Source organism: Myxocyprinus asiaticus, chromosome 42, assembly GCF_019703515.2.
Source record: "Myxocyprinus asiaticus isolate MX2 ecotype Aquarium Trade chromosome 42, UBuf_Myxa_2, whole genome shotgun sequence".
Taxonomy (NCBI): domain Eukaryota; kingdom Metazoa; phylum Chordata; class Actinopteri; order Cypriniformes; family Catostomidae; genus Myxocyprinus; species Myxocyprinus asiaticus.
The window spans coordinates 36,783,418-36,801,508 of record NC_059385.1 but is presented as its reverse complement, the minus strand read 5'-3'; the positions used below and the strand labels follow the sequence as shown (position 1 = coordinate 36,801,508).

At 39.2% G+C, this 18,091-nt stretch overlaps 1 protein-coding gene across 3 annotated transcripts; it reads right to left on the bottom strand.

Annotated features, from left to right (window-relative positions):
* Positions 1-2,772: 2,772 nt before the first annotated feature.
* Positions 2,773-17,014, bottom strand: prrc1 (proline-rich coiled-coil 1). 3 transcript variants are annotated; one of them, XM_051683567.1, is made up of 9 exons: positions 16,877-17,014; positions 13,801-13,906; positions 13,312-13,683; positions 11,121-11,263; positions 10,932-11,034; positions 7,862-8,025; positions 7,599-7,702; positions 6,819-6,921; positions 2,773-4,608 (listed from the first exon to the last, which is right to left on the bottom strand). In XM_051683567.1, the coding sequence occupies exons 1-9, from the start codon at positions 16,886-16,888 to the stop codon at positions 4,399-4,401; spliced, it is 1,317 nt and encodes a 438-aa protein (XP_051539527.1). In that variant the 5' UTR covers positions 16,889-17,014; the 3' UTR covers positions 2,773-4,398. The 3 variants fall into 3 exon arrangements, with proteins under 3 accessions (XP_051539527.1, XP_051539528.1, XP_051539529.1); XM_051683568.1 differs by lacking the exon at positions 16,877-17,014 and adding an exon at positions 16,412-16,558; XM_051683569.1 differs by lacking the exon at positions 16,877-17,014 and adding an exon at positions 15,554-16,492.
* Between the last annotated feature and the right edge of the window lie 1,077 nt (positions 17,015-18,091).

The window sequence follows — 18,091 nt, the reverse complement described above, 5'->3', positions numbered from 1 at the left end:
AAATGACATCACTTATACATATAGATCAGGTGGGGTTTATTCGAGGCCGTAGCTTTTCTGATAATATTAGGAGTCTCATCAATATCATGTGGTCAGTAGCGAATGATCAATCTCCGGTTGCTGCCATCTCACTTGACGCTGAAAAGGCATTTGATACGGTAGAATGGGATTATCTAAGATTCTGGAAATGTATGAGTTCGGGAGTACATTTATTGGTTGGATTAAGTTACTTTATAAACACCCTGTAGCAGAGGTACAAACAAACGGGTTAATTTCAGATTATTTTACTCTGGATAGGGGCACCCGGCAGGGTTGTCCTCTTTCCCCATTATTGTTCTGTCTTGCCCTGGAACCATTAGCAGCCGTGACAAGAAAGGAGGATGATTTTCCAGGGGTGATTGTGGGAGGTGTGGCACATAAACCTCTGCTTTACGCAGATGATATTTTATTATTCGTCTCCGACCCTACTAGATCTATGCCTTGCCTCCACAGAATTATTAATTCCTTTTCCAAATTCTCAGGATACAAAGTCAATTGGTCTAAATCTGAAGCTTTGGCTTTGACACCGTACTGTCCAGTAACGGCCTTCCAGCTCTCGTTGAGGGAGACTAAGTACAGCACCGTGGAGAAGGAGTGTCTGACGATCAAGTGGGCTGTCCTCACCCTCCGCTATTACCTGCTGGGACAGGCCTTCACCCTCTGTTCAGATCACGCCACACTCCAATGGCTCCACTGCATGAAGGATACCAACGCGCGGATCACCCGCTGGTACCTGGAACTTCAGCCGTTCATGTTTGAGGTGATCCACAGACAAAGAGTGCAGATGGCTGTGGCTGACTTCCTCTCCAGAAATGGGGGGAGGGGGGGTGGGTGGAGTTAGCAGGCCGGATGTTGCCCTGGCCTGAGTCGGGCATTGGGGATATGTGGGGATGGGGGTGTGGTCGTGTGTCTGTCTGTGGGAGAGGGAGAGTGGTAAGGCTTGTCACCTGGGTTGTAATTATCTCTAACACCTGTCTCTTGTTATAGTGATTGTGGAGGGAATCTTAAAGGCCACCAGCTCACCACAGAAGGAGAGAGAGAGAGTATGAGCTTGATGCTTACTGATGATCTGACTGTGTGTTCCATGAAAAGGATATTTGTGTGACCTAATTGAGTGAAAAGACTGTTTTAAAATACTGTGAATCTGAGGTGAAAGGAAATAAAAAAAACCTTGCCTGCACTGCTTCATTGCCTCCTGTCTCCTCCATTCCCCACAGAACTTGTTAGTGTCGTAACTTGGCAATGTTTCCGAGGTGGAAGAATGCTGTTCTACAAACATTGGAAATGCGATTTTCAAAGGACAGATTGGTATCAAATATAACACCCAAGTTCTTAACTGTAGAAGACAACATAACAGTACATCCATCGTGAGTCAAATTATATTTTTAGCAGCTTAGAGGTTTTTGGTCCAATAATTAGTTTTGACAGAATTGAGTAGAAGGAAATTTCTAGCCATCCAATATTTGATAATATTTAAACACTCTGCTAACTTGGAGAACTGAGAGGTTTTATGAAGTCTTGAAGAAATATAAAGTTGGGTATTGTCAGCATAACAGTGAAAATGAATTCCACGATTCCTGATAATGTCTCCCAGGGGAAGCATATATAAGGAGAAAAGCAGGGGACCTAATACTGAGCCCTGCAGCACTCCATAATTTACTTCTACTTGATCTGAAAATTCCTCGTCTATACAAACAAAGTGGTGGCGGTTGGATACATAGGACCTAAACCATGCTAACTGGTTGAGACAGATCTGGAAGATTATTATTGAAGCTATCTTTAGTGGTCAGAAGAATAGTTCTACCTGAATGATAACATGGTGTACACTGAGAGACCTTAGCTAAGCACAACACACAAGAGATGATGTAATGATCTGAGATGTCATCGGTTTCCAGCAGAATTGCTATATTATCAACATCAACTCTAAGTCTAGTGCAGAGATGCCAAAACCAGGGTCCATGGGCCAAAGCTGGCCCATGATGACCTTTGATTTGGCCCGCCTTGCCGTATATTACAAGAGGGGGATACCAGAATATGGCCCAGGGGGTCTATATACTGTGGCAAATCCAAAAGAGGAGATTTTGTATTTATATCTGCCGATGTCACATTAAGCATTATCAGTTCAAAAGAATTCAATTTGTATCCTGATCTCTGAGTAACACCAAAAAATAGTAGCAACACTTCCTCCTCGACTCTCGCGGATCATGTTTATAACAATAACTTTGGGGACACTCATTTAAACTAATATATTCATCTGGTTTAAGCCAGGTTTCTGTCAAAGAGAGTGCATCTAAACATTAATCTGTAATTATTTAATTTACTCTAACGATGTATATGGCCCAGGGGGTCAACAAAACATATCAGAAAAAAAGTTTAGTTAAAAAAAGTGCCGTTTCCACCCCGTGTTCAGGAGAGCAAAATCATCACTTTTAGGGAGCCAATACACCAGTAGCCAAACCAGCAGACTTTTATTTTGATTTGACATTTTACAATAACCAGAGCAATATTTCAGATGCTATGACATGATATTGATGATTTATGCAAGACATTGCGAGTTATGTATTCACATGGCTTGTTGAGGTAGTCACATGACCTTTTTGGATCTATAGTCCTATTTGAATTCTATAAATATATTCAGTAAATATTTTTTCATTGCAGTTTAAGCATGACTTTTTAAATAAAATGTATCCACCTCAAGGGAGCAACAAGTTTTTAATACACATTTTGGAGATTTTATTAATTTTTTTTTTTTTAATGCAACATCCCAAAATTAATATAAAAATATATGAATGAAGTGAATCTGAAATGAACATAATGACGCATATTGAACACCTCAACCAATTTAGGTTAACTAAAAGTTAATATTTAATAAGTAATCATAGAAAATTACATAGACTTCTGTCAAAACCTGCTGGGGCAATTAATTTCTGAAGATATAAACCAAAAGCACACAAACAAAACAGAGGAACATTTAGCTTTTTATTAAAGATCTTTTGATACTCTTCTGCTGTCTAAAGGCACGATTGTAAAATGCAATAAAATCATCCACAGTTGTTCTGGAGAAATATTACAAACAGATAAAGACACATTAAAGGCAGTTCTAGATTTTGGAAATATTCCTCAAGTCTTGCAGTCCAGCATAGCTTTGGCTTAGATATTATGTGCTACACATCAGAGGTCACTCAGAGGTCATGCTCAGATCATCATGTGTTCTGTGTCACTTGGAGTGAAACATCTGATTTTGGGCTTTGACTTAGTTAAACTGCTGCACATTATTAATGACCGTCTATTGGCCATATTTAAACAAACTGACATTTATGATGAATGTTTTATGTAACAACATTTATAATAATTGGTTTGTGTGAGTACGGAGCAAAGATACATTTACTAACAATCTGATTTAATTAATAATGATGGCTAGCACAGAATATTTTGAAAAAAAGAAGAGCAAAAACCAAATGTACAGACAAACGACATCATGATGTTTGATGATTAGACTAGATGAAAAAAAAAGAAAATGAAAAATTAAGACAAAACTTCAAAATGATATCACAACATTAACATAAATTTCAATGGATTAATAATAAAATCTGCAGATCAAAAAGGGTATTAGATTTGCCTCAATATTTAATGCGTTTACATTAAAAATAAGAGCAAAACAAACACTGCCTCCTAACCAGATGCAAAAAGCTTCCAACATCAATTTAGTCGCACTGAGCATGTGACTGCTGCGAGACGTGGCACAATCAGCCAATCAGAACACTTCGAATGTTTAATATATGCTATTATGAGCGTGATTTTAGATTAATGAGAGTTGGGTGGGCACAGTGGGCGGGGCTACCCAGCGCAATTGTCTAAAAGTCCTGTTGTTTGAAGTGCTCACATCTGATTAGGAAGAGACAGATCTTAGGACACAAGAGAACAGAAATCTGCTCAACAGAAAATCATTTCTTCCTGGCAAGTTTTGATGATTTTAAATGAGCCGTGCAGAATGTCCTGCAGCAGGATTTCAGATGTACAGTATTTTGCTCATCTGATGTTTTTTTCCAGTTTTACTCTATTTACACCATACAGATTGTGCTTAAGAAAAGGGAAGTTGTCAATTATTAACATCATTCAAACTCGTATAATCTAGAAGAAACATCATATAATCAATAATTTAAAAGATTCATCAATAGCTGTGTATTATTCTTCCCTGTAATTTGGTTTATTTGAAGCCTGCTGCAGAAATAAACCAAACGTTCCTTTTCATCAGCTGGTTTTAAGTTCTTGTTGGCATGTAGAGATCTCATGTGATGTTAGTGAAAACACGCAGGGCGAGACTCCCGGTGCATTATGGGAGACTGCGTCCTGATGCATTCACAAAGTCCTGGCGGGCAACCGCAGTTTGTACATGCCAGCCAAAGCTTTAGCAGCGCAGTAGACCATCTGTCTGCGGGACACGCCAGTGAAGGACTGATGCCAGTCTGTGCGGCTTACGTTTGGCACGTTTCTCTCCAGAACTTCCCCGACGGTCACCAGCAGACCAGACCAGAGCAAAGGATAGTCTGGAGGAGTCAGAGACTGAGCCTACAGGAGACCAAAACATGTTTGTTAGGTTTGAAATGAAAATGAAGACTCTTGTGTTTGTTAACATAAGTGGAACATGTTTGTAGTTAATAGGGCTGGATATTGATACAGAGTTCTTGATTCAGTTCGATTTTGATTCATATGGGTATATTTCAATTATAATGTCCATTTTTCTTGCATATAAAATACATTCTCAGCTTATACTGTTCATTAGACCAGGACCTTCTAACTAGGTACATTAAGAAAATATTCATTTTACAAAGAATATTTTATCATTAGTATTTCATCATTTCAGTCACATTTTAGCTTTTAAAAACTCCATGTATTCCATCAATAAATAGGATTAGCACTTTTTACAAGCATTTACATTGATTTGTAGAACAAGTGCTAAAACGGTTCTGTCTCTTTAAGAATAGCATCAGTTCAGCGAGTGTCTCACAGAAGTGTTTTTGCTGAGTGCACATTAACAAGAGGAGTCAAATGGCTTCTTTACCACATCCGTGATTTATGTGATTAGAATCAAATGTTTATTTTTGGTTGTTTTTGATCAACAACTGACTGTAAAGAACAGAAAGGATATTAAAAGAGACATTATTTAATGGCAAATGGATTGTGTGGATCTCGTCTTTGGACAAACATTACACAGAACGAGTCAAACCAAACTCTTCCTCTCAACAGGCAATGAAAGGATCTCACTGGTAAACTTCTTCACCACTATACTACTCAATCGCTGCTGAGAGAAATATGAACATTTCATAGAGATGCACATAGAGGAAAAGATCGATCTTGCGATTTTAAGAATCGAAATCAGGATTGTTCAAATGAAGATGTGATTAATTGGAAAATCGATATTTTTACCCAGCCCTAACAGTGAATGTGCTAAACTCCACCTGTGTGACATACATCCACTAAAAATCACCACAACAGCAGTTCATTCAGAGTCATTGAGCAAAAATCAAGTGAACATTAGTTCTCAGAAATGATCCTACAGCATTTGAGACATTACAAATTACACTTGCCTCATATTTTGTTGATTAACAGCAATCACATTTTTATGTTTATTAAGTGTCCAAATACTTCTGGGGCCTCTGTATACACATATGAAATTGCCTCAGCTGTTTGCAGGTAAGGCAGTTTCACTGCAGCACGCTATGACATTTTTCTCTCTGAAACCCTCCTCCTCCCCAGCACCACCTGTTGAAAGCAGATGTTGTCTGCCAAGACCAAAACTGCCAACTACTCATATCCATTATAACACCTCACATTTATTCAGAGTTGTCATGACTGAAATAGTATTTAACATACAGCAGTAGAAAGCAAGCATGTGAGGCGGCTAAGGATGTTAATGTCTGATAGAAAATCGAATGTCATTAATAATTTGATCAATTAAGCTTATCGATCGCAGATTAATTAATTTCAGGATAAATGTGTTTTGAAATCAAGCAGCAGACATTGATAAGGCTGTCTATACAGTCACCTGCCGCTAGAGGGCGCTTGTGGGCTGCATGTCACGTCTTCTCCGCATCACAGAAGAAGAAGAACGGCACAGATGAAGATGAAGCGGGCTCAATGTAATCATTATTGGAGTGTTTCTCTATAAATGAACATTGTGTTTTCTGCATACACTGTGATTGCTTGTTTTCATGTTGTACTTTAACACACTCAGTTGATCTGCTGGTCTCCTTGTTTCATCCCAACCTACAATTACATCAGTGATCGCCAGAAAAGCACATTCAGCCGACATCATGTTATGTAAGCTACTTTGTTTACGGAGCGTGTTATGATTTAATTTAAAATAAAAAATATGTCCAAAGGTCCGAAAAATCCCACAGTCCACAACGTGAAGTTTTTATGAACTCAAATATGTATGTGATATATCTTGTATACAAGTGATTTTTAAGCCTAATTCATTAACAGTAATTAAACAATTCACAAATTGGTACTAAACACAGCCTAAATGAATTAAAATACACTGAACTAAGAATATTTTAAGAGGAAAATGCCAATACTTGCATTTCTTAAGTGTTTAATTTAAATTATTTTTAAACATTAGGCTACATGCACATATTATTTGGAGTCCTCCACGTGCATTTTGTGGTATTAACATTTGCGATTAATCGATTAATTGATAGTTAATTTCCACAACGATCGATTGTGAAAATGTCGGAAAATTGACATCCCTAGTGGCGGCAGAAATGAGAGTGTTTTACCTGTTGAACGTGTTCCAGGGCCACAGGTGTCGCTTGAGTGAATATTTCGATGTGAATGCCATTGCCAGGATCATCTAATATCACACAGCCGATATCAAACCACCTGACAGAGAGAGCAGAGCGCACACATGAACGGTTATTTCAGAACCGACACAGTTTAAACACTTGTTTTAGTGCAGTGGTTGATTGACAGGTGAGTGGGTGGAGCTTCACTGAATGCATTAGGACAGTAATAAACACAGATCTGTAGGAAAGCAGGACTGACATACTAGAGTTTTCAGGGCTGGACAGATTTTTCTTATACTTGTCATTTGGAAAACTAAAACTGACGTGGCTTCAGCACATGACATTTATTAGCAGAATGAGATGAGGCATCAGGAATATAATGTCACACATATAGTGATTTCACACAAAGTCAAGTCAGTGAAAGAGTGCCCAGTTCTCTCTGCATTCACACTGATTCAGATCACAGAATGAGTTTCAATCCAATTTCCATTCACATTGATTTGTGGGACTGAGCTTTGGTATAGAGAGCTTTAGTTGTACAATCGAAGAACTCTCTTTGAGGTTTCAGGTTTCTGAATTTGAGTAATGTTTCACTCGTGAAACAACCTGTGTTTTTGAATCTTTTAGAGAACGAATTGTTCTCGTTCACCTCCATAAATGGACTCATATTTCTTGTTTACTTTTCATGCCTGTAAAGACTGATTATAGCACGAGGACCCCCCCCCCGAACAGACAGACGTTCATGTGGAGTTCTGATGTGATGATGTTTCTTACTTGTCTGGAAAGAGTTCAGCAATGAAGTTCTCCACAGACACCACAGGCTGCTTCTCATGGATGACTGCAGCACGACGCAGACTGTCAATGCGCTCTTGAGCTCCCTTCACACAAACACACACACATTCAAGTCAATTCATACAGTCATTATGGACTGGTGGTTATATGGAGGTGAAATTATTGTGTTTTTTTTGTTTTTTGTATTGTCACTCCACAGCAGCAGAGTTCAGTGTTCAGACAGTCACATGTGCATCAGAGTTCACCTTGAGTCCTGCAGCGTAGCCCACTGGCTGTGGGGCGATGTTTGACTGACCTGCCTCGCCCGTCACCATCGCCATACCAAACACATCTTGAAATGCCTCCCGTACCGCTGCCACCTTCACTTCCTTATCTGACGTCACCACAATGTCCACGTCACCCCCTGACTCTGACACACACACACACACACACACACACACACACACACACACCACAGCATCACCTGTTGTGTATCGCAAAGCACTCAGTGTGCATGACTGTAAACACATATAGACACATTTTAGCCATATAGCTAAAAACTGTCAATTTAATGTGTCGTTTTAATCATGTGAATATTCCTACCATTGGAGCAATTCAAGCTTGAAGTACCACCTGTTTTTTCATTCTTGCGTTCAAAACAGCTGAACGGATCTCAAGAAGTGTTTTTCTAAGTTTCAAATTAAGTTTAACTTGATATAGTAATCTAAAAATGCTGTGTTCATGACGTGACACAACCAAAGTGAGACGCTAGAGAAGCAACCGTCTGATGCATGTTTACTTAGAAAAGCTCTAATAGTACAGTGCATTCATAAAGTATTCAGACACCTTTATTTTTTGTCACATTTTGTTATGTTGCAGCCTTATTCTAAAATGTGTTAAATTACTTTTTAATTTAGTTTTTTTTCCCCACATCAATCTACACTCCATACCCCATAATGACAAAGCAAAAAACAGATTTTTGATAACTTTTAAAATGTATTAAAAAGAAAAAACTGAAATAACACATTGATAGAAGTATTCAGACCCTTAACTCAGTACGTAGTTGAAGCACCTTTGGCAGTGATTACAGCCTCAAGTCTTTTTGGGTATGATGCGACAAGCTTTGCACACCTGGATTTGGGGATTTTCTGCCAGTCTTCTCTGCAGATCGGATGGGGACCGTCGGTGGACCGCCATTTTCAGGTCTTTCCAGAGATATTTGATTGGGTTCAAGTCCGGGCTCTGGCTGGGCCACTCTTGTGTTGTCTTGGCTGTGTGCTTAGGATCATTGTCCTGTTGGAACCTTCAGCCCAGTCTGAGGTCCTGAGCACTCTGGACCAGGTTTTCATTAAAGATATCTCTGTATTTTGCTGCATTCAGCTTTCTTTCAACCCTGACCAGTCCCCCAGTCCCTGCTGCTGAAAAACATCCCCACAGCATGATGCTACCACCACCATGCTTCACCGTTGAGATGGTATTGCGCAGGTGATAAGCGGTGCCTGATTTCCTCCACAAATGACGCTTGAAATTGAAGCCAAACAGTTCAATCTTCATTTCATAAGACCACAAAATCTTGTTTCTCACAGTCTGGGAGTCATTTAGGTGCTTTTTCATGTGTCTTGCACAGAGGAGAGGCTTCCGTCTGGCCACTCAGCCGTAAAGCCCAGATCGGTGGAGTGTTGCAGTGATGGTTGTCCTTCTGCAAGTTTCTCCCATCTCCACACATGATCTCTGGAGCTCAACCAAGGTGACCATCCGGTTCTTGATCACCTCTCTTACCAAGGCCCTTCTCCCCGATTGCTCAGTTTGGGCCAGCGGCCGGCTCTAGGAAGAGTCCTGGTTGTTCCAAACTTCTTCCATTTAAGAATTATGGAGGTCACTGTGCTCTTGGGAACTTTCAATGCAGCCAAAAAAAAAATTCTAGCCTTCCCAAGATCTGTGCCTTTTTTGCTCTGATATGCATGTTTGGCTGTGAGACCTTATATAGACAGGTGTGTGCCTTTCCTAATCATGTCCAGTCAATTGAATTTGCCACTGGTGGATTCCAACCAAAGTGCAGAAACATCTCAAAGATGATCCACCTGAGTTAAATTTCAAGTGTCATTGCAAAGGGTCTGAATACTTATGTCAATGTGTTATTTCAGTTTTTTCTTTTTAATAAATTTGCAAAGTTATCAAAAATCTGGCTTTTGCTGTGTCATTATAGGGTATGGAGTGTAGATTGATGTGAAAAAAATAATTTATTTATTAAATAAATAAATAATTAAATAAATAATAAATAAAATGTTTTAGCATAAGGCTGCAACATAACAAAATGTGAAAACAATGAAGGGGCCTGAATACTTTCTGAATGCACTGTAAATCTATCTTGACAGATTGAAGAATTCAGTTGTAAACTGGATTGTTGTGGACTGAAGGCCAATGAAAAGCTTACGTTCAATAATATGGAAATAAACAATATATTGCATTCTAAAGACACTTTTGGATTTGTCTTATCAATACTTCTAAGTTTTTTATTTTAACTTTTTTTCTCTGAAATGTGTCACTTTGGTTTTCAGTGGCACTGCATAGGTTGTAATTTTTACATTAAAGGTGCAAAAATTCTGATATGATTTGTCTTTGTTTCATTTTTACATCACAAACACCTGCTGTTTTAACAGGGGTGTGTAGACTTTTTATATCCACTGTATGTATGTGTGTGTGTGTGTGTGTATATATATATATATTACACACAGTACATTTCAATATTTATTTTTAAAAGGGAATTTCTTTTTTTTTTTTTTAGTCAGAGGAACCATCATGTCAACCAAGCAGCCAATGTAAAATACAGAAACAATTTTTATCAAATGATTCAAGGCATGTTTTCACTAAATGAACACAAGGAATAATGACTTTTAATCAATGATTAATAATCATTTTCTTTTATATGCACCAATTTAACAATTAATCAATATTTATATACATATATTTTAATACATGAAAAAATGCCATGCAGAGACTTGATATGATCACGTAAACAAATCATTGAATCCGAGTTCTGAACCAATGAAATGTACAGTTAAAAAAAAATGGACTAGCAGAAATGAATCAAACTTTAACAACATTGCTAGTTTTGCAACTGAAGTTTAAATCAGAGACACTATTAAAATATTTCTCTCTTTAAAAAAATGTATGGACAAATAAAAAGTGCTTTAAAATGATTGCGATCTTCAATCGCAAAGTTTTTTGATAACATTGTCTATTTTAAATCACCAAGACAGAAATACTGAATATCTGGTAAATGTTTGATACATCACACAGTCGTGTGTGTGTGTGTGTGTGTGTGTGTGTGCTCACTGATGTAAGGAGCCATTCCAGGATCCAGTGTGGTGATCATGGACTCCACTGAGTGTTTGGTTTTATCTAGTACTGTCTTGACCATCGGGTTACCAGCTACACCCTGAGACAACACACAAGTGCACACCTCAGTCAGGATAAAACATCATCCAGAGGAACGGAGTGAGAGTTTGTTATCAACCGTTGTACCTTGATGAAGCCCCATAATCCTCCAGCGGAGCCGCTGTCCAGAGTCACTCTGGGATCTTCATTGTCTTCAGGGAATGTGATGGGAGAGCTGACGTCTAAACCTCCAGACATCGGCTGCTGCATCATGGGATTAGACACAATGCCTACAGAGAGACAATCACATCACATGCCATCGATCAGAACACATCATATCAGCAGAATATTATACTGCATCTATTTACTGTTATCAACTAACTAACTGACACAAAGACAGACAGAAGATCCTTGTTTCTTTTTTCCTTCAAACATGCAAAACTAGTGTTTTCAGTGATGGTGCTTTTATTGGGAGACGTGATTCTCAAATAATTCAGAAACACAACTTGTCGGACAGTGTTTTTCAGTGACTAACAGTCAAGTCATTTTTATTTGTATAGCGCTTTTCACAACACACATCGTTTCAAAGCAGCTGTACAAGTTAACAGAAAATGAAACTGTAATATCTATAATGGTTTAGAGTCATCATTGTGTAGTTTGATTAAATATGATTGTAAATTGTGTATAAAAATTAAATAATAATTGTATTTATAACCCCAGTGAACAAGCTGAAAGCGACTGTGGCAAGGAACACAAAACTCCATAAGATGTTGGTTAATGGAGAAAAATAACATTGGAGAAACCAGACTCACTGTAGGAGCCAGTTCCCCTCTGACTAACATCATGAATATAATGCCAATATTAGTCATTTATGTGCAGCGCAAATCATAGTATAAAATGAGTAAACTAAGTAAGTGTTAAGGTCCAGTGTTTAAAAAAATAAATAAAAAAAATAATTATGAACTTTAAGATTAATGACTAATGTCTTTGAAGTTCATCCTGGATTAACTGCACAAACAATCAGAACCCTCTCTGAGAAGTTTCTTCTCTTTAAAGCTTTGAGTTTAGCCCTTTAATGTACCGTTGTTACAGAAATTAAAGCTCTGCTATTGTGCAATTCGACACATATGACAATACATTTCAAGAAAATAAGTACTTTTAACTCTAAATCATACTTCCGGTGAGCAGTGGTACACGCGTGACATAATCGCATTGGCATTTGAAACACACGAGAACTGAGGCACACGAGTCACAGCCAGAAGAGCAGCGGTGTTTACAAGAGAGGAGGAATGCTGTACAGTAGCTTCGGTGTTTTTGTTTTAGATGTGTATTTCTTTCACACTGGTGCGTTTGTGTGCTTATCCTGGATGTCTCAACAGAGCGGAGAAAATGAGATTACACCTGTATCATGGCAACAGTAATATGCCACACGAGAGACCGCGTGATCTCCACCCTCTTGTGAAACTTACCCTCACGTTGGATTATAGTTAAAAAGTACATAAATGATCTTTTTCACACCAAAAGTGAGAGTCACTTTGGAAGACATTAATTTAACCGCTGGAGTTGTATGGATGACGTTTATGCTGACTGTCTGTGATTTTTGGAGCTTCAAAAGAGAAATTTACATTCACTTGCATTTTAAGGACCTACTGAGCTGAGATATTTTACTATTTTTCTTTAAATGTGTTCTGGTGAAGAAAGAAAGTCACACATCTGGATATCATGAGGGTGAGTAAATAATTAGAATTTTTATCTTTGGGTGAACTATCCCTTTAAGACAACAACGTGTGTGGTCATGTAAACAGTTTAAGTAAAAACTGATCGGCACTCATAGATTTTTGCCCATTACTTTGATTTCGTGTTGCATGTAAACACATTTTCCAGCATACTTATCGGCTTTTCCAACATGTGCAAGAGTTGTGCACATGACTGTTTATGTAGTCTAATTATAAAGTTCCTGAACATCGACTAGCCGCTTATGAAAACTGGTCATTTTGCGCACACCTATGAAAAAGTCTGTTCGCTAACAACACGAGTTTTCTTTGCACTTTGAATTCTTTACTCGCTGGTGGTCCTGACATACAGTTTGTATTTAAACAGTTAAATTTGTTAAGTAAAAAATTCTTGTTTTGGTTCAATGATTGTGTTAGTTGAGTAGGTGGTCCTTTGCTGTTTCCACTACAAATGCAATGCATTTCTCACTACCTCTGAATGTGGTTTGAGTGATCAGATCACACAATGTTTTAGATCCTGAGTGCATGTGATCAGATCACCTGAAACTGGTCTTAACACCAGGTGTAATCAGGGTCAAACACACATTTAGAATGATCAGTGGTACCTGGCATGGGTGAGGTGCTAGAGAAACTGGGCATCAGCGGTGTCTGAGGGGTCCGGCCAGCATGGCCACGTGTTATGTCGTATCCTGCGCTCACAGAGAAGCCAGTGGTGGGCGGGCCGATGGGTGGGAAAGACAGGACGGGGCCAGGTGGGGACGTGGTGCTAAGGGGAGGGGCCGCAGAGGCAGCGTACGGGGCGACAGGGCTGCTGTAAGGAGCACTCAGACCCAGAGGAGCTGTTACTGAGCCAAGAGGGAGAGGAGGAGGAGCCGATGACTGCAGGGGCGGCACTGGAGGAACAGGACTGGAGAGACCTCTGGGAGCAAACCCGGACACACCAGAGGAGCTGGGGAGCGTCAGAGGACTGCACATACCTGAATACAACAATCAGAACTTCAGAAGTGATTTTTGCATTCATTTCTTCCATAAAATCCTTCAATAAAGAGTTGTCCTTATTAACATCTCATGATCTTCTGCAGACTGAGAGTTACCGGCGGCGGGTGGCGGTGGGCTGACGGCCGCTGTGGGGGGTGGTGGAGGGGTGGTGGGCGGTGTGCTCTCGATTCCACTCTCTTCCATCATCTTCACTGGATCAGCCTGTGATGAAGAACACGCAGCAGCCAGTCAGCCATCAGACTTCATGACAAACTGTATATGACTATATCACTGATATATGTACAGTTGTGCTCAAAAGTTCGCATACCCTGGCAGAAATTGTGAAATTTTGGCATTGATTTTGAAAATATGACTGATCATGCAAAAAAAAAAAAAAACTGTCTTTTATTTAAGGATAGTGATCATATGAAGCCATTTATTATCACATAGTTGTTTGGCTCCTTTTTAAATCATAATGATAACAGAAATCACCCAAATGGCCCTGATCAAAAGTTTACTTACCCTTGAATATTTGGCCTTGTTACAGACACACAAGGTGACACACACAGGTTTAAATGGCAATTAAAGGTTAATTTCCCACACCTGTGGCTTTTTAAATTGCAATTAGTGTCTGTGTATAAATAGTCAATGAGTTTGTTAGCTCTCACGTGGATGCACTGAGCAGGCTAGATACTGAGCCATGGGGAGCAAAAAAAAAAAAAAAAAAAAAAAAAAAAAAAAACTGTCAGAAGACCTGTGTAACAAGGTAATGGCACTTTATAAAGATGGAAAAGGATATAAAAAGATATCCAAAGCCTTGAAAATGCCAGTCAGTACTGTTCAATCACTTATTAAGAAGTGGAAAATTCGGGGATCTCTTGATACCAAGCCAAGGTCAGGTAGACCAAGAAAGATTTCAGCCACAACTGCCAGAAGAATTGTTCGGGATACAAAGAAAAGCCCACAGGTAACCTCAGGAGAAATACAGGCTGCTCTGGAAAAAGACGGTGGGGTTGTTTCAAGGAGCACAATACAACTATATTTGAACAAAAATGAGCTGCATGGTCGAGTTGCCAGAAAGAAGCCTTTACTGCGCCAATGCCACAAAAAAGCCTGGTTACAATATGCCTGACAACACCTTGACACGCCTCACAGCTTCTGGTACATTGTAATTTGGAGTGACGAGACCAAAATAGAGCTTTATGGTCACAACCATAAGCACTACATTTGGAGAGGGGTCAACAAGTATTGTGCTCCTTGAAACAACCACACCATCTTTTCCCAGAGCAGCCTGTGTTTCTCCTGAGGTTACCTGTGGGTTTTTCTTTGTATCCCGAACAATTCTTCTGGCAGTTGTGGCTGAAATCTTTCTTGGTCTACCTGACCTTGGCTTGGTATCAAGAGATCCCTGAATTTTCCACTTCTTAATAAGTGATTGAACAGTACTGACTGGCATTTTCAAGGCTTTGGATATCTTTTTATATCCTTTTCCATTTTTAAGTTCGATTACCTGTTACGCAGGTTTTTTGACAGTTCTTTTCTGCTCCCCATAGCTCAGTATCTAGCCTGCTCAGTGCATCCACGTGAGAGCTAACAAACTCATTGACTATTTATACACAGACAGTGTAACAGTGTTCTCACGTACACAAGGAATTTATTTTTGGTGATAGGACAACCAAGTGCACACAGAACATTACAGTGAGACACAGAATATAAAAGAGTATAAATACACATACAAATAATAGGACATATAACAAAATGGCGTATGTACATATTCAAGTGGTAATGTATGTGCAAGGTAGGGTTATGGGCAGTTATTTAATAAATATGTGAATTTACACACTGTATGTACATGAGATATGTATTTACATTACTGCATTATGGAGGATTCCTGAAGTCAGTTTAATTGTTCATGTGGTAAATGGTCTGAGGGTAAAAACTGTTCTTGTGCCTGGATGTCCTGGCGCTCAGAGCTCTGTAGCCAGAGGGTGTCAACCGTTCAAAGAGGGAGTAGGCAGGGTGTGTGGGGTCCGGAGTGATTCTACCTGTAGTTTCCTCACTTTGGAGACATACAGGTCTTGGAGGGTGTTAAATGTGCCTTTTACAGATTGCTGCGTGATTTCACCCGTGGAAACGTGTGTGACAGAACTGAATAAACGCAACATGATGACGTCAGCCTGTGATCTGTGATCAATCATACGGACATCCGGCTCTTTATAAATATATTATTCATACATACTAAAAATAAACAGAAAATATGATATGCTTTGTAATCTTTGTAATATGTTTCATCTTGAAGCACATCAATCTTTAGTATTTTTGTTTTGTTTTTTCATGCATCATAACACTAAAATGATTTTCCTCGGGAGGATGTTTTGATGCCACGTCTGCACGAGCTCATCGATTCATTCGTTCACATCGACGACAGCAGCTGTCCATTCATACAGTGTTCATATCGATTATTACTCAAACCCATACGATGATCTGCGGTCTCTATTATCTTACACACTCACACACAAACTACAGGAATCACCTCACATTTCAATCTGATTACAATCATGACGTCACTGATTTCTCCTTCGTGATGAAATATCAGTGATTTGACGTTTAATATCTCTGTGAGTTTAGCTTCAGGCTAACAGCGTCATCCGGCAGTCATTCGTTCATACAGACCCCGCGTTCTCATAGAAGATCACTGAATGTTTGTTCAGAAATTATATTTCTTACCTGAGGTGATCGTCTCGAGCTCAAACTCACTCAAATGTTTATATGAGATCTGATGCAGCGCGAGATCAGTAAAAACACGGCCGCGCGATGATGACGTCACACTGTGCCACGTCTGAAGTTGCGAGAGAGCTGCGTGCTGAACGGCCCAAAAGAAACCTTCGTAGTGCACTTCGAAGGGAAAACAAGAATGCACGGTCGTTCCAAACGATTTTTCATAAAATAACTTTAGAAATTAGTCCCGAACGAGCGTTACTTTTGAGCTCTACACCTTTCGACCATCTAAAGCTCTCATAGTGGAAAGTAAAGTATTTTTGAAGGGAATAGGGCATATTAGGGAGGATCACTGCTGAACGGAACACACTCAGAGATCTTTCAAATGCTATCAACAAATGTAGAAGTTAAATGAATGCCACTGAAATGAATTAGACAAACATTAACAAGACAATTAACACCAAAAGTGGTTACCTCACAAGTCATTTGTAATTGTTCAGTAGAATTGGGAAGTCAGACTTGTAAGAGCGAATGGTTTCATGTCCTCAAAACAAATTTTATGCGTTGGTGTGGGGTTTCTTCATGGTGTTTGTTTCTTCTGGCAGTTTTGTGCTACAGCAATGATTGCGAAATACGAATTAGATTGTGTCTATTTGCTTGTTTGTGTTTCTCTGTGCTGTTCTCCTGTCATCCACATTGACATTTTTGATTCACCCATAGGTGAATGCGTCCATTTTTATTATACAGTGGTCAAAATAAGCTGATTAACAAACCGCAGTCATTTATAACTTAATTAAAATCAACCCTGAAATCAACCAATGAGGCCAAGTGATAATTTATCACTGCATCTGAATATACATACTTCCCCTCTACTGAATATTGCATGCCAAAAACAGTATGCCAATGGACCAATGTCCGAATGCTCAGTTTTCATAAAACCGTAAGAGAGAAATACCCGGATGACCAGAGGTTAAATTAGTACAGAATGGTCTGGAAGGATGTTCCTGCACCTCCAAATAAATGGACGCAGGATGTGCGTTCTGTTCCAGTCGAGTCCATTTGAGCGATTAATTTACTATAAAGAACTGAATCAAAAGAATGATTTGTTTGCAAATCGAACATCACTATCGGAGCTCTTCCCCCAGCAGGAGCCTTCAAGTTTATCAAAGCAAAGCTTTAAGTTCTTTTAGAATGGATGTCAATGGAGGAGATGTTTGAGTGTGCTAAATAAATGGCTTTTGTGAGGAAACAGCTCATCACTTATGAACTGACCACCTGTCTGCTAATCTTCGACATGTTTTACACTTCACACATAGTTCATTCCAAAAGGATTGTTGAGTTTACTATGATAAAATTGCTGGTTTATAAGAGAAGAGCAGGTAGGTGTCAGTTTACAGATTGTACGTATCTGTAAACGGGGCTCTATTTTTGTGGACGGGCTAAGCACAACGCAACATCTTAATCGGCGCACTAATTCTCAGTGCAATTTGCGTGCCAGCACAAAGCACAAATGGGCATGAGTGGGAGTGTTTGTGCTATCTGTGGGTGTATTGTATGCACAAAGCTAATATGTATTTTCCTGAGAAATAGGTCATTGTGCAGACTTTTGAAAACCATGTCTCAACTCAGCACAGTCTAAATTCAGTTCCTGCATTTGCAATTTTTAGATTCCACCAGCAGGTACAAAAG

Bases quoted from the DNA above. Each gene is read 5' to 3' on its own strand.
- prrc1 (XM_051683567.1), bottom strand. The intron at 11,035-11,120 runs GTACAACGGTTG...GTGTTGTCTCAG, and splicing joins GATTATGGGGCTTCATCAAG to GGTGTAGCTGGTAACCCGAT. The intron at 4,609-6,818 runs GTAAAACACTCT...GGTCTCCTGTAG, and splicing joins CCCTGGAACACGTTCAACAG to GCTCAGTCTCTGACTCCTCC.